At 35.2% G+C, this 22,331-nt stretch overlaps 1 protein-coding gene across 2 annotated transcripts in view; it reads left to right on the top strand.

Annotated features, from left to right (window-relative positions):
* Positions 1-3,491: 3,491 nt before the first annotated feature.
* The window catches only part of LOC110097917, a 39,446-nt gene continuing 20,606 nt past the window's right edge, over positions 3,492-22,331 (top strand). Inside the window, exons 1-5 of one of the 2 annotated variants that reach the window (XM_028701457.1) lie at positions 3,492-4,815; positions 10,230-10,351; positions 18,317-18,925; positions 19,029-19,350; positions 19,682-19,847. In XM_028701457.1, the coding sequence (XP_028557290.1) occupies positions 3,751-4,815; positions 10,230-10,351; positions 18,317-18,925; positions 19,029-19,350; positions 19,682-19,847 (2,284 nt within the window). In that variant the 5' untranslated portion in view covers positions 3,492-3,750. The remainder of the gene's footprint in view (positions 4,816-10,229; positions 10,352-18,316; positions 18,926-19,028; positions 19,351-19,681; positions 19,848-22,331) is intronic. The other variant, XM_020824571.2, reaches the window with a different exon arrangement.

Below are 22,331 nucleotides of genomic sequence, written 5' to 3'. Positions count from 1 at the left end.
CAATTTTGACCAAGTCAACTCCTTTGACCCAGAGTTTGAGCAAAAGAGAGGTCAACACATTAAAGGTAATAACATGATGTTTTATAAAATGTTAAAGGTAATAACATAATATTTGATGCAAACCAATACCAAAACCTCCAAATAGAGAAAAAGTGTCACTGTGCTTGCCAGCCAAACGTCGTAGCGCTCTCATGCAAAAATTTCAAACATGCAGCAATTTCAATTCAGTTCTATCGGGTCTTTCAGAATGTCATGCCTAAGATTTAATTTCAGAAGAATTATCTCCTTTATCTTTTAGTTAATTTGCCAGAGCCACTAAATATCCATCAATAAAAATAGGTCTAGTGAGCAACTATAAATTATATACATTAAAACCTTTTTATATTTATTCTTTCAAAATTCAATTTACAATAGCCAGAAAATCACATCGAACATTAATTTATCCTTTTAAAGCTCCTACTTATAAAAAAATAAACAAAATACAAAATTAAAATAAATCTTAAAAATATTGATCAACCTTACTTCGGAGGGTCCTAACCCCTTATGAGATATAAAATCAATAAAAATATGCAATAAGCTTATAAAGCCAAGCAAGATACTAAAACTCTATCATTAATTAAACTCAATGAAAGATAAAAGAATCAATGTATATACTATAATTTTAGTCAATATCAATCAATAAACTATAAGTATGAGCAATAAATAATCTATGCATTCAATATCAATCACTAGTAGAAGTCTATCAATCTATAAGAACACTAATAAAAAGTTTATAAATTAATACTAAGTGCTGTACTGTAAAACAAATATCAATTATCTACTAGCTCATGCTGATGGTTCTAGTAAATGCTTATATCAATCATTATGTCCTGTATATGTAACATCCTAGGATTTGATGGTAACTTATTACCCAATAATTACAACCAAAGCTACTAAAATTTAAAAACATCAAAGTAGTAAAATTAACTTTTATTTCATTAAAACTTAATTACAATAATCTGATCATAGAAATCTATAATCAAATAATTAAATGTTTGATTACAAAATCATATCTTAGGAATATGGGTCCAAAACCTTGCCTCTACACCTAACCTACTCGATAGGACCTTTAACTTTTTTAGAATTATTTGAAGTATGAAGTAAGCTTAATTAGCTCAATAGACTCTTTCCCTTATCCCTCATAGCTAACAATATTCAATGTAATTATTAAAAGTAATTAATTAAAGAAAAATATAATGACTTTCAAATTAGTCAAAAGTACGTATAAGCAGAGCTTGAATATTCCAAAGTTCTAGTATAAACATGATCTTAGAGTTGCACTTATACCTTCATAACCACCTAGCCACTTTCAAGAAAGTTTTCAGATGCCGTACAAAATACTTAATTTCATAGATTTACTTACATTTCATTTTCACTTTCACTTTTCAAATGGAATTCATATATAAAGTGAGTTTACTTAACATATTTCAGAAAATTCTTCAAACTTAATTTAGTAAAATATTAATATATAAAATGTATTTCTTATCATGCAAATATCCCGATATTTGCTTATATCTCCACCTCTTTTTGCCTCTTTGTACCTCCCATAATTGCATCTAACAAGTGGTGTCAGAATCCCTCCCACATCTATATCAGATAGATGGGATCAAAAGAATATTTAGGCTTCATTTGGTTTTTGGTACTTTTGTAAAAGACAATTTTAAGAAGTATTGATTCATAAAATGGAGTTTTCTAACGGAGAAGCATATATAAAAAGCTTCCTCAAAATAGCAGAAAAATGAAACAAAAGGAGTTATTGGGAACTTGATTTGACAAACAAAACAGTAAATAATAAATGAATTTGTCGTTTTAAAACGGAATAAGCACAAAAAACTTCCAATCAAATGAAGCCTTACAATGTTGCTTAATCTCCCACACCTACTTTCAACAAGTTGGATCATAATCCATCCCATATTCCCAAACTAAACCCATAATTTCAAAAATTTTAGATAAATTCATTTTAGGAAATTTGTGGGTTATTACAAACAAATCATTAATCTAATATAAATGAGGATCATGACACAAAAGGTCTACTAGAAGCCCATACTATTATGCTCTTAGACTCTAGTAGCCGAGACATTGGTCAATTTTCTTGACCTCTCCAATAACCATGTCACCATGACAAAATATAATTGTGTGGTTAAGAAATTCTCAACCACTCAAAGAACTTTTTATAAGGAATGATTGACACCAAAGACATAAGTGTGAGACGAGTTTTCAATGATCGACATAGTCGATACGAGTTCATATATGCCTTAGAGTTGGTGCTATTCCGACCAAGTGAGGGCTAATCAAAACTACAAGACCATTTATTGTATGAGTGGAGGAGTGAATAACTTGCTTGCACTATAAATAAGGTATGCAACTTGCTTTTTAATATCCCTAGTTTCAGTGGTGTAATTGGTGTAGAACTTATATAGATACTCAGTCATAGCAATTCAAAAAATTTCTTCATATGAAACATTTATAACATCATTTTAGGGCTTTTAAAAGCCGTTTAAAATTCTATAACATTTTTTATTAAAATCAATGTAAGTAGTAAAACACAAAAAAACCCAAACATTTAAAATCACTATGCAAAATTATGAGTTTTATTCCATCAAAATATTTAAAATTATTCATTCTATGATATATCAAAGTTACATTGTTAAAATTATCTCAAACTTATTTAAAATAAATAAAACTCTATAAATTTTACCCAAAATTTTCAAATTGAAGACTAAACTAGTGTAACAGAAGCCTACCCCATGGACAACAACTTTCTCAACTAACCTAGCAGACAAATTCGTTCCTCTGGCATCTAAACCCTAACGTTTTCTTCTCCTTCCTCTTTTGTACTCTCCCAACAACTTTCTCGGTGAAAAATAAAATATGATGTTGGTTGAAGACATTTATATAAAAAACTAAAATTGACCTAACGTCATAATGCTACTTTACCCAATGCCTTTGTGCTCCCAAGCAGACAACTCATTATGAAAACATCTAATGAATATAAAACTCAATGTTGCAGAATCACCCTATAACACCGCCACTAGCGGAACCATTTGTATGTGAGGGGGGGGGGGTGAGAGATGCCGCCCTAATTGAATTCGTCGGTCACCACGTGGAGCCTTCTCTAATCACAACCGTCCACGTTAGGCCGATACCAACCTCGTGATGAACCGCCGTGGGATTTCTCCCAAAACCGTAACGCACGTCGGATGCCCAAAGAGACAATTCCACGTGGCAGCATCCAATGAAGATGACCTGGACATAAGCAAAGGGTCAAGTCCCTTATCCTTATATTCTCACACCCAATTCTTCCCATGCGTACCCTTCCGTTGAATTTTCGAGAACTACTTCTCGGCGATCTTTTGGTGGTTGGCCACTTTAAACACACAAAATTCGGCGTAAAATTACCAATATTTCTCTCACCACTCTTCGTATCCGCCCTCGGCTCATTACTCTCTATTTTCTGCATCCCTACGCTTCGGATCGGCTATGCGTCCCTTTCTTTTCGCTTTCTTCCATAAAATACAAAAAGAAGCGCACCAAATCTGAGGAAAGGGAAGAAAAATATCGTTCTTCTTCTACTCCGCAATTCTATTGGATCTCCGTTGCTCGATTTTCTGATTGTGTGTTCGCCGTAGCCCGTCGGCGAGCAAGAAATCGGAGATCATGTAGGTTTAGGGGTACGAAAGATCCTACTGATCCGGGGAAGAAACGCAAGAAATGCCCGATTTCCGGCACAAGAGGGAGGAAGCTGACTTCGATTTCGTGGTCCGCGGTAGCCTGGATGGATGCGTTAGCAGCTGCAGTTCGAACCGCGGCGGCGCCGATGTGGAAGATGACGATCTGGCCGAAGATGACGCCCCCGACTTGGTCGCTCGCCGGCGCCGGCGTTCCGCTCTAGAGGGAGATGACATCGCTGAATCGTCTGCTGCTGCCCGGAGGCACTCTCGGATCTTGAGCAGATGGGTCGCACGCCACGCCGAGGAAATGATCACCAACATCGAGCGGCGGAACCGCGAGTCCGAGCTTATGGCGCTTGCGGGGCTACACACGGTCTCTACGTTGGATTCCTCTTTTCTCAGGGAGTCCCGACGCTCTCCTTCGTCGGTGGAGCGGCCGGTTGCTGCTAGGGCTTCGGCGATACTGCAGAGGTGGCGGGAGCTGGAGGACATGTCCGGTGCGAGGGAGAGGAGAAGCAGCGCTTCCGGTGTTAGGGTTCGGTCAGAGAGAAGAGCGGCTACTGAAAGCGACGATAACGGCTATAGCCAGTGGGATCGGGAACCTCTGGGACCAAGTAACGAAGAGGATAATGTCGATGATGATGCTGATAGAAGCTCTAGCAGGGAGCAGTCTCCGGATCCTGGAGATGGTGAGAGGGAGAGGGTGAGACAGATAGTTCGGGGTTGGATGGCTGAGGAAAGGATAAGAGAATCGTCGGCTCCGGACTTGTCACCAAGAAATGAGAGCCCAAGATCGGAATGGCTTGGTGAGAATGAAAGGGAAAGGGTGAGGTTGGTGAGGGAATGGGTCCAGATGTCTAGCCAACAAAGAGACCCTCGAGCAAGCAGGAGGGAGGGGCCTGATCCAAATTCGAATCGTGATGGTTCAGCGATCGATCATCATGATGGGCAGGTGGAGCATGTGAGGAGGGCCTCTCTAAGGATACGTGGAAGGCAGGCTCGCCTTGATCTAATCATGAGGATGGCTAGGGAGAGGCAGAGGGAGATTCAAGGATTATCAGAGGTGAGAGCTGTTTCGGGATTTGCTCACCGAAGTAGGATTCAGGTCAGTGAGCTGATCTTTTTTTAGTTCCCCTTTCAGTCGTTTTCTTAATTTTTTTGGGGATTCATATGCATACCATTTTATGCATCTTAATTTACAGTTCTAATAACTAAGAATTCACATATACTTATATAACACCTAAAACTCCTAATAGCTCAAATCTACCACCCCTATTACCCTTGTTTGCTGCATGTTAAAATTCCTTAGATGTCGGACGACAATGGTTGTGGAACAACAACAACTTCTTAGTGATGACATTGTCGGAGCCAGATACAAGTGTGCCACGTACGGTGGGGACGAAGATGAGAGTCTCGATGTCGTGGAGTTGTACAAGTTTGCAATTATGTTATAGAGTTTATGGAGAATGAGCAGTTTAGGAACACCATGCATAAGTAGAACCACTCTGTATCGTGACTGTTGTTAACCACATAACTGAAGACGGTTCCAGTGGTGGCGAGACTCTGCTTCATCGTGGGTGCCACAAAAATGCCATCACCAAAGTAGGTGATAGTGGGACTGGGGTGGCTCACTAGAATATTGTGTAGACCGTAGGTTTTCCATTCGGGGTGAGAGTGCAAAAAGTTTTGAATTTGGTATTGAAGTGCCAATAGCCACAAGGGCGGCTTGGGTTTAGGTCAGTTGATGGGAATCGGGTAGACGAATAAAAAGAGAGGTTGAGGTGTGGGTTTGTAGAGTACGATGAAGAGGGAGAAATGAGCTCTTCCATTGTTGATTAGATATTTGTGCTGAACTGAAGAATCAAAGTAGGGAGCAGAAAGGGAAAATGGGACTGTCAATTATTTTGATTGAGTTTCACGTGATGTGGTACTTGAGGTCAGTGAGCTGAACTTTTTTTAGTTCCGCTTTCATTCGTTTCCTTAATTTTTTTTTGTGGATTTATATATATTACCATTTTATGCATCTTAATTTACAGTTCTAATACCTAAGAATTCACATTTACTTATAGGAAAATTTACATACATACCACTTTATAACATCCTATTTACATATATAACACCCAAAACCTTAATATTACATGCATCCCACACTATACTATTTTAATATCAAATATGTCACTCATATTTCCTTCCTACCGCTCATATATTTCATTTCTACCACTCATATTTGATATAAAAATAAACTATGAGTGATATGTATGTAATATTAAAGTTTTAGGTGTTAAATATGTAAATAGAATAGTATAGAGTGGTATATATGTAAATCTCCCTTACTTATGTGACACCTACAACTCTTAATAGCTCAAATCTACCACCCCTGTTACCCTTGTTTGCTTCATGTTAAAAATTCCTTAGATCAACAGTTGAGGAACAACTACAGCTTCTCACTGATGACGTTGTCAGAGCCAAGTTCAAGTGTGCCACGTACGGCAGGGACGAAGATGAGAGTCTTGATGTTGTGGAGTTGTACAAGTTTGCAATTTTTTTTTTTTTTGGGAAACAAGTTTGCAATTATGTTATAGAGTTTATGGAGAATGAGCGGATTAGGAACACCATGTAGAACCACTTTGTATCGTGACTGTTGTTAACCACATCATTTACGACAGTTCTAGTGGTGGCGAGACTTTGCTTCATCGTGGGTGCCACAAAAATGCCGTCACCAAATTAAATGATAGTGGGACTGGGGTGGCTCACTAGAATATTGTGTAGGACCATAGGTTTGCCATTCGGGGTGAGAGTGCAAAAAAGCTTTGAATTCGGTACTAAAGTGCCTATTGGATTTATTATTACTAAAATTACACTCTATATATTCAATTTTAGATATATTCAAACAAAAATCTTTGGACTCTTAAGGTTGACCTCCATAATTCAAATCTTCCCTCAACTCCCTCTCTAGTTTTATACTTTTATCTACAAGAAAAATAGCATCAGCAAAAAGCATACATCAGGGTACAACCTCTTTGCAATGCATCCATTCCAATGCAAAATTAGAGCATAACCATTCTATTGATTTAGAATTTGAATTATGCTCGGACATCTCGAGTGAACCTTTTTTCCGAGTTTTTGATTTTCTCATCTCTAACTTCATCTTTTCTATTTTGACCATACTGTTTCCCCTCTTTTCCATTTTTTGCACATATCGCCTCTACGAGGATTTGCCTACATGATATCAGGCAAAAATTCATTGACGTTTATCAATTGTTCTACTTGCATACCCATTCTTATACACAGTTTCATTTCTGTTTAAGTACATTGCCATCTTATAAGTTTTATTTTGCTGCATTTGACTTGTTTGATAAGGCCACGTGCACCCAATTGCTAGGTCCATATAGCATAAGTCGATCCTTCTTTTGTTGTGGATCCTCTTTTACGGTCCTCGGATTTCTATTTGGCACTAATAATTTCGGTACACCCTTTTTTTTCTGCGAGTTTATGTTCCTTGAGTTATAGTTGTGTCAGTCTCCACATGCATTTGCTTATATTAAAATAGAAATTTTCTTTTCTTTTTTTTAGTACAAATTTCAAGAGAAAATAAGAAGATTATATAAGAGATGAAAAGTCTAGGGAATGCAAAAAAGGTCATGAATCATATTTTTATAATCACAGCACAAAAGTTCATTACTGTTAGTGTAGGTTTTTAATTGGAAAAAATCAATCTTTGCGTGTAGAAATTCCTTATGTGAGCATTTTCCAACAATATACTTTATCAGTTATTGCTTAAATTCTAGCATTCTATTATTAGAAACTATGTTTGTGATGTTTAGTGGGTATTTGACATTAAAGTAAACTTGGGATCCTTTCACATGTACATATGCACATATACTATTAAAGCATCTTGTATGATTTGCGATGAGATATTGATGAGGACATTTGCCAGAGATTCAGACATGTGTATCTTCGGAGGAATCGTAGATTGATGGCTACGATTCAGAGTCTGTATTTTTGATGTATTTTCTATTTTATATATTATGTTGCATTTGAGTTTTCCCATTTTACCCCTATTTGAGTCTATGTTGTAGCCCGAGGGCACTTTAGTCTTTTTGATTTTTCTTTCGTTTGAGTCTATTTATAGGAGGCCTCTTGCATTGTATTGGGATGATGATTATTGAGTAAAATTTTTTATTTTTCTTTGTCTGAAGTTGTGAGCTCTTGAGTGGAGAGAATCCTAGGAGAGGGATATGCAATACCCTACAGCCGCCGGTGGATTCTGAGCTCTCGGTTAGTCTTTGATTTATCTATTTCATACTCCTATTTCTCCTCCCTACCGCCACCCTCCCCCTTAATTTCCCCCATACCCGAAACCCCTCATTCCCCACCGCCGACCTACTTAATCCAGCCACCCGCCAGCCACCCAACATAGTCGCCGCCCTCCCCCTTTGGTCCCTCTAGCCGCCGACATCTCCCCAAGCCTCCATGAAATTTGAATTTCAAAATTCAAAACCCCCATTCAATACTTACTTTATTTGCTATTTCTAATTATGGAAAGTTTTTAAATCTAATTCTAATTTAAATTTAAATTAGATGTGATTTAATATTCTTATTCCTTAATTAGCTAACTCATTTAGGAAGCATTAAGTATTCCCCCACAATCTCAGCCTCTCACTAGATGTCGCCGGCCCCCCCTTCCCTTTTTTGATCACGTTGCCTCTCTCTAACATAACCCCCCTCATTAACTCCCATAATTGGAGCTTAAATCAAGGATCCCATTAAAGCCCAATTAATCCCAACTTTCCCTCTCAAACCCATAGTTTCAAATTCAAAATTTGAAATCCCATTACTCCACCTAAGTTAGGAAAATTCTGAAATTAATTTCAGATTTTTCCACTCAACCTAATATCAAACTAAACCCACTCACCCCCTCTCCAAAACCGGCCCATCCCCTCCCTCTCACCCACGGCCAACCTCTCTTCCCCAAACCGCCACCCCTCTCTCTTTCTTCCTCCTCCATGCTCCTCTACTTCACTCAAAGCAAGTATGAAGGGCCGACCCGGATAATGATCACGGGTTCGTTGAAGACTCCCATGGGCGGACCGACATCATCCGATCAACTTTCTTCGACTTGAATTTGGACGTCAACAACTCGGTGGAAGAATATGTGGATCGCATCCTGTATCAATTAACGTTCTCAATTGAAGAACACATCCGTCCCGGACGTTGGTTAATTGCCGCTTATCCTCCTACTTCTCCTACTTTGGCTATCGACCTAATGGCTACTACCCGTGGTTTCTACTTTCTCTTGGTGGCATCACTAGGTGTGTTGATTTCGCTCCTCCGCCGAACCCTATCAGCTTGAGAGAGAGAGAATACTGAAATTCAAGGTGAACACATCGCTTTGTTAACCCACGGATTTATGTTGACGTAGTCATTTCTTTACTTTTAAATTTGTTGTTATTTTGGAAGTACTCTTTTAAATCTAGTTAGTGAACAATTGCCAGCTCATCGTTTTCATCTAAGAATCTCTTTGAACTTCTTTGAGCGAAAACATTAAGATTAAAGCTATCATTGTATGACAATTAGTTATTAATCTTTGCATTCAATTCCTGGATCCTTTGTGGTTTCACATCAGATATTCTCTTAACTTTTGAGGAAGAATAAAGGAAAAGCTCAAATTGTAATAACATGCCATGTTTTTGATATTTAATGAATGAGGTTTTCTTTGTAGTGGTTAAGTTAATTTTCTAATCTGTATATTTCACTTGACAACAAAATGTTTCCATGTTTCTTACTTTCCATTCTTTCTAGATGCCGTATAACACTAAGATCTGCTGGAATCCCCGAGGTTTTTTCTTCTTTTCTTTCTGAATATATTTATGCTGGTCAAAATTTAATTTCCCAGTTGACTTATTCAACTAATTAATGCTATTTTCTTCACGTAACTTTTTAAATTTTTGGGCTGATTTTTCTGAGCTAGGACTTGGCAACTACAATGTCCCGACAACATAGTTGTGGTCTAAAAAATAACTAATCAAAAGGTTATATTATTCTTTGAACTTACACTGAGGTTAAATTTAATGCTGAAATGGAAGTAATTGCTTCCATGGATGAGTTTTAGTTATTTTATTGCGCTATTAATGGATTTATCATATTGATTTAGCATTGTAGTGCAACTTGGTTTGCTGAAGTGAAACCTCGACTTTACTTATTCTCCTTGATTCTTTAAAATTCATTAAGGTGTCATGCTCTTCCTATTTTTAATTATTGGTCTTGTACTCTTTCCAGGGTGCTTTCCTTGCATAAATATTCTGATACTCTATTTTTTCATTCTGAAATTTGAAGATCATAAAACTAGTAATTCCCCGTAGTTTCCATTTTTTTATTTCACATCCTTTAATTTATCTCAATTCTTTAACCGCATTTTTATAAGAAAAGTAACTTCATTCTCACGAATATATTTGAACAAAGGTATTAGGTTTGCTTTTAACTGCTCTTGCATGTCAATCTAATGAGAATGATCTTCAGTCATTACTCAGAGGAAGATTCTTAAGAAATGGAAGTACCACCGCTGAGGATGGAAGACCAATCTCTGTTGCAGCAAGAGAGTTAGGTCAGCTAAGACAAGGGCATCCAGTCTCAGGTTTAAGGTACAGTTTGACTGAAGCATGATATTTTTTGCATTAATCTAGGAGCCTTTTAGTTTGATATGTATTAAATTTGGCTAGGTGTGATTGGCATCAGATGTTTGGCTTTTATATTTAATTATCATGTTTATCTGTTCAACCTTTTAAGTGATAAATCAATTTAGCTATTATTTTATTCCCTTAATAGAAATAATTTGGTAAATAGCTTGATCAAACTTTTTGTTATCAAGTTTCATTTCCTATAATTCTAGGTGAGTGTTGAATACTAAGTGGCTTGATTTCCATTTTTTCATTATGGTCAACCTTATCCCGACTATTTGATTTCAATATTTAATAGGAAAGAAAAAGGATGGTACAAGTGACATTTAAGCATTATGTAGGTTCTTTGTTGTTTTTTTTTTTAATTTAAAATTTTCATATTGTAAGTTATGTTAAGCATTTTCTAGTCACTTAATAATCTCCAATAGAGGTGAAAACTGATAAAATATTGATTATCTATTGAGAATGGGGATATTGGAAAGGATGAATTTAAACTGTCACAACAAAACAAAGAATAGTACACGGAATACTAGAACAGTATTTTGCATGCTGCCGGTTCTGCCAAAACCCATCTCAAAGGCTGAAACTGCGAATCCCTAGTATTGTTTGCTAATTGATCTTTCTTTTTTACCATCTACAAAAGCCCTGATTAAAATTTTTTAGTTTCTTTGATTTGCCGACCACTGAAGCTTTAGACCTTTGACGTTTTTTCTGATCTGCTAGAAGTGATTGAGATCCCTGGTAATTGTTTTTATATGAAATGCTTGACCAATTGGGCCAATCAATCTGCTAAATCCCCCGCTTGAGTGTGTATTGAAGTGGGCAGGGCTAGCTTTTTGGCTCTAAGCTGCCTTAGTAGGGCCATGCAACCTTTAGGAAGGATTGAAAACCAGCTGGGCAGCATTGAGAAAACAAGTCATTTGGCAAGCTTGCTTCCCTCTCTGATGGGACTTCCTTGGATTGTGAAGAAGCTGCATTTTTAGAGCAATGCGTGATTCCATGCAAATATTGTTTATTAAGGTACCTTATCTGCGGTTATGAACAATAAAATACTATTATAATATTCAATCAATACTTCCTATGAATACTGGGAGTTGCTTTAAGGCTAGTATATCCTTTAGGCATCTATCATTTTCTAGCAGCACGATCATAAGTAGGTTCGATTGGTATCATGATCTTTGATGAAGATTTCTTTTAGCTATTTATCAGAAATTTCTCCTTGGATATCTCACTTTGCACGGCTAACCTTGGGTTACAATGTATTTTGTTACACTCAAAATGAAGCTGCATATGGTTGAAGCATTGAAGTTATGGTCTCAAGGACTTACCATTGTTGCTGATGCATACTAGATTACCACATGAATAACATTTTGATAAGCGAGCGAAGATTCTTCTGTTAGTTGATGGAGGGAAGGCTTTCAGAAATTTGTTTTAGAACTAGCAATTAGTAGGATGTCTTATGTCTTAGGTCCAACACAGCCGGGTCTTACATCGTAGGGTTGGGATCTTTAATGCATATCTATTATGAGATGTAAGATATCATGCAACAAACATAAAATTTCACAGGTTACACAAACTCTTAATTTTAACTACCATTCATTAGTTTTGATGAAAACTGAAACTATCATTAGACTCGATTCATATGATAAGTTAATAGTCTCCTGTTAAAAATACTGCTTAGAAATTCAGAACTAACAAAATCACACAATTATTTGAAGTCAACGCACTTGATGAAACTCAATTTTCATCAAGTTTTAATAAATTCAATAACACAATCAATCCAATAATAAAATTTCGAGTGATAAGTAAAAGTAGAACTGTAGAAGAAAAGAAGTCACTGATATCTCAACAGTTAAGTCTCAAACTTGTAACAAGTAGATAACCTCTTCCAGAAATCTTTAGGTCTAACTCGGTCAAAGATTTGATCTTTGGTAGTAAAAAATGAATCATACATCTTACTAGAAATTCGTTCAGAATAAATGATTGAGTTTTCTGCAAGCATAAGGGGCACCCCTGTTTATAATAAAAATCTTCTTCTCCATATACAAAAAAAGAAAAAAAAAGCAACCTCTAAAATTCATGTAGTTGGCTATCAGAAAATTTTGATAGCATGAAGTCAGCTGCTTAAGGCTCGATCACAACATCACCCAAATGATTGCAAGTTTGCATTAGTTCCCAAGAAAATCGATAATCACGAACCAATTGGATGTTAAACATCATGCAAGTGGAGGATGATTACAACTGTTGTTGAAGGACTACATTTTAAAGTATCATAACAAAAGCCAGACATAATGCCATAAGCCAATCACAGGAATGACTTGGGAAATATAATTTTGAAGTGGTATGACAAAGGAAAATCTGGATCTGGTAGCGGAAAATGACATGCACAAGTCTCTTGGTTGAAAAACTTTGGATGGATGAATTGTTTAGTTGGTATTAGCAAGCAGATTTGAGCATAATTGTCGTAGCTGTTGAGAAATTCATGAATTATTTCATGTAGATCCATCCTTTCGCTTTAAAAGGTATTTTGGCATTCATCATCAATGATGACACAATAATAGCTTCAAGAACAAGATCCGTATGATAATTAGAGCATATTTTGATGACGCATTTGATGTGAAATTCAGAGGAGGTGAAGAAAGAGAATAATCTAAGACATCAATGGATATTTTATAAGTTAGACTAATACCATGATTGTATTCTTTCAGGGCTTTATATGGAGTCATTTTTCTAGTTGTAAATTTTTAAGACTTTTTACGGGAGACTTTGAATTAAATGAATTATTATCTTTTCTACTGGTTGGAATTTTATTTTTTCCTGTGAAATATTTTCATGCAATTCATGCGTATGATTGATAAATAATGCTAAACCACTTATATTATTTCTTATGAATACAATATGACTAATTATTAAAAGAAGGAAATATGGAGAAAATTAAAAATTATATTTATTAGGTTTTATAAATTTTTTTTTCTCATAATTAACAAACTAGCTAGTATGATGTGTTTATCAAATGTATGGACAGTCTCCTTAAATAAAAATAACCCAATGGTGTAAATATTAATTTGATAAATTTTGCATCTCTGGATTATTCATATGGTTGAAAATTTAATTTTTGTTAAGTTTTTTGAAGGCAATTATCATTGGTAAGTCTTTTGATATGTAGACACAATTTGACCTTCTCCATATGATAATTTTAATAATTTGATTCGTAGATATAGACATAATTTTGGTTGAGGCTTCATTAGGTGATACATTATCAGATTGCAAAAATGATTTATCAATTTTAGCATCCATGCAATTTGTTATGTTTTAAAAACATGGATATATTCATATTTTAATTGAGATTTTTGTTCAGAAATGATCTTAAAGTTGAATTCAGTTTAGAATTCAGATTCTGCTCTTGCTTAATTTTAGTTTCATATCCTAATATAAACTCCTGCGCATATTTAAATTTATTGAAATTAGATGTGGAATCATGCTGTAATCATGATTCTTTTGCTTCATGTAATCCTCATTTACAAAATATTTATTACATACAGTTTCTTTAATAAGATTAAGTTTGACCATACATGATATTTGTGCTTGTCCGTGCTTATGTGAGCTTTTAATGATTTATTTAATTTATATGAACTTTTAATGATTTTCTTAGAAATATTAATGAACATTTACAATTGTCCTGACCAGTGGATAATTATGTTATTTTTAAAACTCCCAAGCTATATTCATTATGTCTCATTTATTATCTTTGGTGAACTGTAGCTTAATTCATACTTATTTTCTAGCTATTTTTAATGAAACATCTGTCTTTAATTTAATATATGAAAAATAATGTTGGACTAAATGACCATTAAAATTCATAAAATATTGAAACACACTATTATCACTATATTTGTATTTCTTAATGATCCCAACAATCGATGAGTTACATTTTTCATTCTTTAAGTTTATGTTTATTGTCAACTTATATCAAATTTCTTGTAGCAACAACACTTCAACAAAAATCATACAAGAAGCTTGTATGATAAACACTCGCTTGTGTGTTTTTTTTTTTTTTCATTTCGGTCATCTTTGTCTTCCACTCTCCATCAAAGGTTACAAATATGCAAAAGATTTGACACAACAACAACACATCCTCTTCCTCTTCCTCATCGATGCTCGACTTCGACTCAGCCTCCGCCTTCAGAGAAGATGGATGCTTGACTCCTACGTTGCGTTCGCCTCCGCTTATGTTGCAAAGACCAATGCTCGACTTTGCCTTTTACTTTTTCTCCATCATAGTAGATCGTTGCTCAAATTGGCATTTCTCCCTTTTATATATAATATATTATAATACAAAAAAAAAAAAAAAAACAAAATCAAGCCTTTATCCCACTACGTGGGGTCAACTACATGAATCCTTTTTCTCCATTCTGTCTAGTTAAGAGTCAAATTCTCATTTAGTTATGTTAAAGAAAGATCTTTTCTAATATTTTCTAACCAAGTCTTTTTAGGTCTACATCTATCTTTCTTAATATAGGTAAAATCTAATACATTTACTCTCATAATTGGGTCATCGGAGGCCGCCATTTTATGTGAACCATCTAAGGCGACTCTCTAATCTTATCTACCACTGGAGCTACTCTAACCTTTTCACGTATGTGCTCATTTCATATCCTGTCTCCAAGTAAAGCCACTCGTCCACCTAAGCATCCTCATCTCTGCAACACTTAACTTAATATTATGCTTTTTTTTAATGACCAACATTCTGTGCCATAAAGTATTGCAGGTCTAATCACTATCTTATAGAATATTTCTTGAAGTTTGAGTGGTACTTTTCTATCACACAATAAGCTCGATGCATTCCTTCACTTCATCCATGCAACTTGAATAATAATCTCCCCATCTATTTCACCATTACTCTGAACAATAGACCCAAGATATTTAAAATGTGTACTTTTATTAATGCCTTAATCACTCAAAGTCACAAACCCCATTTTATATATATTACTATTAAAATTATATCCCGTGTATTCAGTTTTAGATCTACTTAAACGAAAACCTTTAAACTCTAAGGTTGACCTCCATAATTCAAGTTTACCTTCAACTCCCTCTTTAGTCTCATCAAGAAGAAGAATATCGTCAGCGAAAAGCATGCATCAAAGAACATCCTCTTGCAAATCTCTGATAAGAACATCTATGACTAAAGCAAAAAGATATGAGCTTAAGGCTAATCCTTGATGTAATCCAACTGAAATTGGAAAATGCTTGGTCAAACCATCTTGTGTTTGAACACAAGTAACATTTCCAGCAGACGTATCCCTAATGATTTGAATATAAGCATTATTAACCCCTTTCTTTTCTAGAACTCTTCATAGCACTTCTCTTGAAACTTTATCATATGCCTTCTCTGAATCAGTAAATATCATATGAAAATCTTCCTTTTTCGCTCTATACTAATCAACACACTCATTCTCCACACATCTGACATCTTTTGTCTTCAAAATAATATTAAAAAGTTTAGTATGCCAAGAAATTCTTGCATCTCCTAAGCATTTCCACACCTCTATTGGAATATCATCAGGTCCAATAGTTTTCCCACTCTTCATTTTCTTTAAAGCCTCATTAACTTCTATTTTAGTAATATGTGGATAAAAATAAAAATCTCTATTTTCATTTTGAGTGTTAAGGTCACTAAAGTTAATCGTATTTTCACCATCTTCATTGAAAATCTTAGCAAAATATCTCATCCACCTTTGTTGAATATCTTCTTCTTAAAAATTACTTTTTGATCTTCATCCTTCATGCACTTCACTTGAACTAGATCCTTACTACTCCAATATCATTGTTTGGCTAGCTTATACATATATCTTTCGTCTTCTTTAGTAACTAATTTATTATATAAATCATTAAAATGTAAAACATTTGCATCGCTGAATGCTTTCTTAGACTCCTTAAGGACAATTTTATTTCTTTCACAATTTTAAGAATTTTTACATCTAAACTAATTTTTATAATTGAGCTTCTTATTTTTGATATTTTCTTGCACATTTTGATTCCACTACCAATATTTTTACTATTAGAAGCTTTTCCTTTTGATACTCCAAACATATCATTTACAACATTATTAATATTACAAGCTACCATTTCTCACATAAAATTAGCTTCCTCATGCACCGATAAAATCTTAAGATTTTGAATCTTACTCTCAAAGATATTTTTATGAGAGTTCTTTAAATGCCACCATCTAATCCTAGAACAACGATATACTATATTTTTCATACTCTGCCCTTTCATCTTAAAGTCCAAAATCAATAAGCGGTGTTGGTTACATTGACTTTCACTCGGAATAACTTTACATTCTCTGTTAATCTAAACAATCTATTTTTCTTAAAAGAAAATAATCAATCTGAGTTTTACTATATCTATTCTTATAAGTGATGAGATGTTCATATTCTTTTCTTAAATAAAATATTAACAATAACAAAATCATAAGCTAGAGCAAAATCTAACAGTCTTACCACCTTCATTAGTTGCTCTAAATCATAGTCATCATAAATGCTTTTAAAATTTTTCGCCTCTCTACCAATATGTCAATTTAAATATCCCCTAATAAAAACTATTTCTTCAAAAGGTATCTTTGTATTAATTTTTTTAAGTCATTCTAAAATTTTAATTTTAGGTACAAATCCAAACCTACTTGAGGAGCAAAAACACTTATAATATTAATAGTCTTATCATCAATAACAATCTTCAAAACTATAATTATATCTCTAATTTTATCAATTTTTACAACATTATTTTCAAACTCTTATCTATAATCACACACACACCATTTCTAGCATGACTCATATCAGAATACCAAAGTTTAAACCCTAAACTATCAATCTCCTTAGCCTTCTTTCTTACCTATTTAGTTTCATGAATATATAGAATATTTATCTTCCTATGAATCATGATATCAATTAATTCCATTAATTTTTCTATAAGGGAACCTACATTCCATGATCCTAACCTAATTTTAGTTTCATGGACTAGCTTCTTTGCCCACATCCGTCCATGATGTGGGACCCTTGCCACTGCATCTGGGCGCCGATGCAGCGGTCCTTGCACACTTTTCATTGTATTTAGGCCATACAGCTTGTCTCTTCCAGGGAACGCTCTAACATTAACACAATATATTATATGATTCATGTCATGATTATTTGACAAGTTTTACGCTAGCTACCGACTACCTAAAACTACCCTCCATTTTTCTCATACATGACTTGGGACCTGGCAATGACAGCGCTCCCTAGATATACTATATAATATATTATAATATATTTTATATATATATATATATATATATATATTTTTTTGTTTGTATATATTCATATTTGAGCTTTATATTCAATTCCTGTATAACATCGTTTGTATATTTGAGATGTTATCAATAAATTTTTTAGATTATTATTTTATTTCATTTTTTTGGGTTTCATAGATCTCTATGGTAATTAAATAAATGACTTGAATGGTATGAGTGATCTAGGTAAATAAAAACATCGCTTCTCTATGCGCTTTGCACATTGGTAGCTGATGCGCATCGCATTGCGCTTTGCCATTGAAAACATCACCATATATAAAGTTTTTTCAACCAATTTTTGTTAGTTGTTTTTCGTGATGTTGTTGGAGTTGATTATTTTTATTTTGCTGACGCATTTAGCTCTGAAAAGCTTTAAATAGTTTGGATGGTGCGTTTCATGTTTTCTTTCTTTAAATTGTCTCCAATAATATTGTCGGTGATGCTATTTTTTCTGGCCTTTTTTAACAACTGACTGATACCAGGCCTTTGTTTTAGTCTCATTTATCTTCTTTTTATGGGATAAAGTATGCTCATGCTCGCCATGTTATAATCTTCTTGTTAGTATTTTTGATAACCAAATTGGTTCCTGCAAACTGTTACTCTAGGGACGGATTTCACTTCAGGCCGCAGGGCATTGATGTTGGTCAGCGTAATAGTCAAGTTGACAATCTTTCTAGTACTAGTGTCAGTGATTCCAGGAGTGATCGTTTACATTCAACAAATGCAGTGCAGCAGTCAAATTACAACCATGATCAATCTGAATCCAGAACCGAGACCAATGAAAATCAACTGTCAGATTCAGCTCAGTTAGAAAGCAATAGACCTCTTGATGACATGGAGTGGCAAGAATCTGCTAATCAAGCTGAACTTTGGCCTGATGAATCCTTAGAGCATGGTAGAAGGGAGTGGCAGCAGTCTACTGAAGGTGGCTTGAGTGAGTGGCATGATGAGGCAGAAGAATCTGATAGTAACTGGCATGAAAATACAGACCAGGACTGGTTTCACAGAACACCGGAAGATGCTGCGGATGGTCATCTACCAGATTCAGATGATTGGCGTGATAATGATTCACAAGCGACTGTCGAGAACTGGCTAGATGAACCTTCTCATCCTACAAGAAATCAGTTTGATGTTCCCACTAGTAGTGTTAATAGATTTGTTCAATCTGATGATGAAAATGTTCACAGTTTGGAACTTCGGGAACTTCTAAGCAGGTATATGCCCTTTCATGTATAATGAAGAAATTATAATTAATCAATACATGTATTGTGTTAATGGAACCTACAATGAACTGAAGTTATTTTGCTTATTTTGTAGGAGAAGTGTCTCAAATCTTCTCCATAGTGGGTTTCGGGACAGTTTGGACCGGTTGATACGGTCATATGTCGAGCGACAAGGTCGTGCTCTACTTGATTGGGATTTACAGCGAACTTCAACTCTTGAATCCACAGAAGATATGGACCAGCAGAGGGAAGATATAGAACAGCAGAGGGAAGATCCTAGAGATGATCGAGAAGATAATACTGTCAGGCCTCCCGTTGTCATACCACCTCCACCTGCACCGCCAAGACAGCCAATTTGGCATTCTGTACTCTATCGTAATAGCTGGAGCAGACGGAACATGCATCGAACTGATATTGTGCGTTTTATTGACACTTCTATGCTGCATCAACCCCGAATTCAATTATCTTATATTGCCCATACAAACTTTTATGAATATTTGAAACTGCAAACTTGAAAACTTTTTTTTTTTTTTACCGTCATCTTGCCTTATGCATTTTTTTTTTCTGATCTGCATGTTTGGTTTGTAAAACCTTTATGCTTCAATTTTGTTTCAACATGATCCCAATGCAATCTTCTGCTGCTTTTATTCGAAATATCAAGTATTATTTATTTATTTTTTCAAACCCTACTCTTTTTTATGTTGGTCTCATTATCTGTGCCAAGTGATGAGCTATTTTGTATTGCAGGAATGGGATGCCATTAATGATCTAAGAGCTGAATTGGTGAGACTTCAGCAGGGGATGAGTAACATGCAGAGAATGCTGGAGGCATGCATGGATATGCAGTTGGAGCTTCAACGTTCAGTTAGACAGGAAGTTTCTGCAGCTTTAAATCGCTCTCAGGGGGGAGAAGGTCAGTTATATTTTTTTCTTACACTTTGATTGTGAATTATAATTTTATAGACAATATTAAGGTATCAGAAAGGAAGCAAACTTTTTCTTTATATTAGGAGGTAAAAATGCAAAGAAAAGAAATAAAACAGGAATTCCTTGGTAAGATTTTTTCTTAGACTTACTTTCTCCTTTTCATTATTCCCAGTCCGGATAATGTCATCCACATACACCAATAGTATTGTAACTTCTCCTGTGTCTGAATGTTTGAAAAATAGTGTATGATCCCCTTGTCTTTTTTTATAATGAGCATGAATTTAGAGAACATTCCAAACCAGGCCCTTGGTGATTGTTTGAGCCCATATAAGGCCCTTTTCAATTTGCTCACATTGTTACCTCCAGAATTTTTCTTGAATCCTGGTGTTATTTCCATAAATATTTCTTCTTCCAGATCCCCATGTAGGAATGCATTTTTTACCTCCAATTATTCCAAATGCCAATTGTACTTAACTGCTATTGAGAGTAGAATTCTGACAATGTTCATATTGGCTACTGTGCAAAGGTTTCCTGGTAGTCAATGTCATATATCTGAGTGTACCCTTTCTCCACTAGTCTTGCTTTGTATCTTTCCAGTTTGCCATCAGCTTTGTATTTTACAGAGAACCTCCATTTGCGATCGACTGGTTTTTTTCTTGTTGGTAGATTGACGATCTCCCATGTCTTATTCTTTTCTAGGGCCTGCATTTCATCTTTTATGGCATTTTTTTTAATTTTCATTAGATTGTGCCTCAGAAATATCCTTAGGAATATGAATATCTAGTGTAACTAGGAAGTTTTTGTGTGGGGAGGAAAAATTATTGAAGGATATAGAGTTGGTTATAGGGTATAAGGGAGGTGGAGAATTTATCATATTTTCAGGAGATGATTTAAATTCTTGGATATGCTTCGAAGCACAGGTTGAACTTGTACGCTTGGAATATACCTTCCCAAATCTATGGATAGTTTTGTCTTCAGCTTCCCTATTTTGAATTTCAGGAGGATTGGTTTGATGTGGTGGAAGGTCAAGAGGGGAAAGCATACTTTCATCATCTTTCTCTATTTCAGTCTCCCTCTGAAGATGAGGTTTGGTAAAATAGGAGATTTGTTCATCAAAAGTGACATCAATGGATCCAAGCATTTTCTTTGTAGGAGGGTGGTAGCATTTTTACCCTTTTTGGGTGGCATAGTATCCAATGAAGATACATTTGAGTGCCCTTGGATTAGTTTTCCTCTATTTTGGTTGTGGGTGTGAAAATAGGCAGTGCACCCAAAGATTTTGGGTGTAAGGTTATTATGAGTTCGGAATTCGGGGTAAAAAGAGGACAAAATATCCATTGGAGCTTTCAGCCCCAAGGTTTTTGACGGTAGTCAGTTTATGAGGTAGATGGCAGTTAGGAGAGCTTCCCCCCAGTAGGATTTGGGTATATTGTGGTGTAGGAAGGCAAGAGTGGAGGCTAGGAGGTGACCATTTTTCCTTTCCGCGATTCTATTTTGTTGTGGGATTTGAACGTAGGAAGACTCGTGGATGATACTTTTACTCTGAAAGTAAGAGTATATGGTTTTGTTGAAGTAGTATGTAGTATTGTCAGAACGAAATCTCTTTATTTTTACCCTGAATTGATTATGGATCTTGGTGTAAAAAAATGAGAAATGGTGTTAATGTCATATTTATTTTTGAGGAGATAGATCCAAGAAACTCGAGTGCAGTCATCAATGAAAGATACAAACCAACGAGTCCCAAAGATGTTGGGAATTTTTTAGGGTCCCCATGTGTCACTATGAATAAGATAGAAATGAGTATTGCATCTCTCATTCTTGTTTGGAAAAGAGGTTCTTTTATGTTTGGCTAATTTACAAATTTCAAAATGAAAATTTTAATTTTCCAATTTATAAAAAAATTTTGTATACATATGTTTTAAGATTTCTAATGATGGATGTCCTAATATGAAGTGATTAAGCTAGATAGTAGTTTTTTTGTCAACTAGGGATAACATAGAGTAGCTATTTTTAGATTTGTTCAGCTATTCCAGATAGTACAGTCCAGCTCTTTCCTTAGCAAGTCCAATCGTCTTCTCCAATCCCTGGTCATGAAATAAGCAAAAGGTAGGGTTAAATAATGCTTGGCAATTATGGTCACGGGTAAGTTTTTGTATGGATATAAGATTTGTGGATAATTAAGGAACATGGAGCACATTTTTTAGAGTGAGGGAAGGGGATATGGGTGTCTCCTTGGCCTTTTACTTTGGCAAAAGAACCATCAACAATGATGATTTTCTTGTATATTGGGCAAGGATCATAATTGATGAAGTGGGTAGTGGAGTTTGTCATGTGATATGTGGCTCTTGAGTCAATGATCCATATTCTTTTCAAATGATTTCTAGAGGTACTTAAGCTAGTAAGTATGAGAAACTTACCTGAAAGTGCAAGAGAGGAAGATGCATGTGGTTTTTCTAGTGATGCCAGGAGT

The sequence above is a fragment of the Dendrobium catenatum genome, unplaced genomic scaffold (assembly GCF_001605985.2).
Source record: "Dendrobium catenatum unplaced genomic scaffold, ASM160598v2 fragScaff_scaffold_1720, whole genome shotgun sequence".
Lineage (NCBI taxonomy): Eukaryota > Viridiplantae > Streptophyta > Magnoliopsida > Asparagales > Orchidaceae > Dendrobium > Dendrobium catenatum.
The sequence above is the reverse complement of the archived record's forward strand: the minus strand, read 5'-3'. Positions and strand labels throughout refer to the sequence as shown.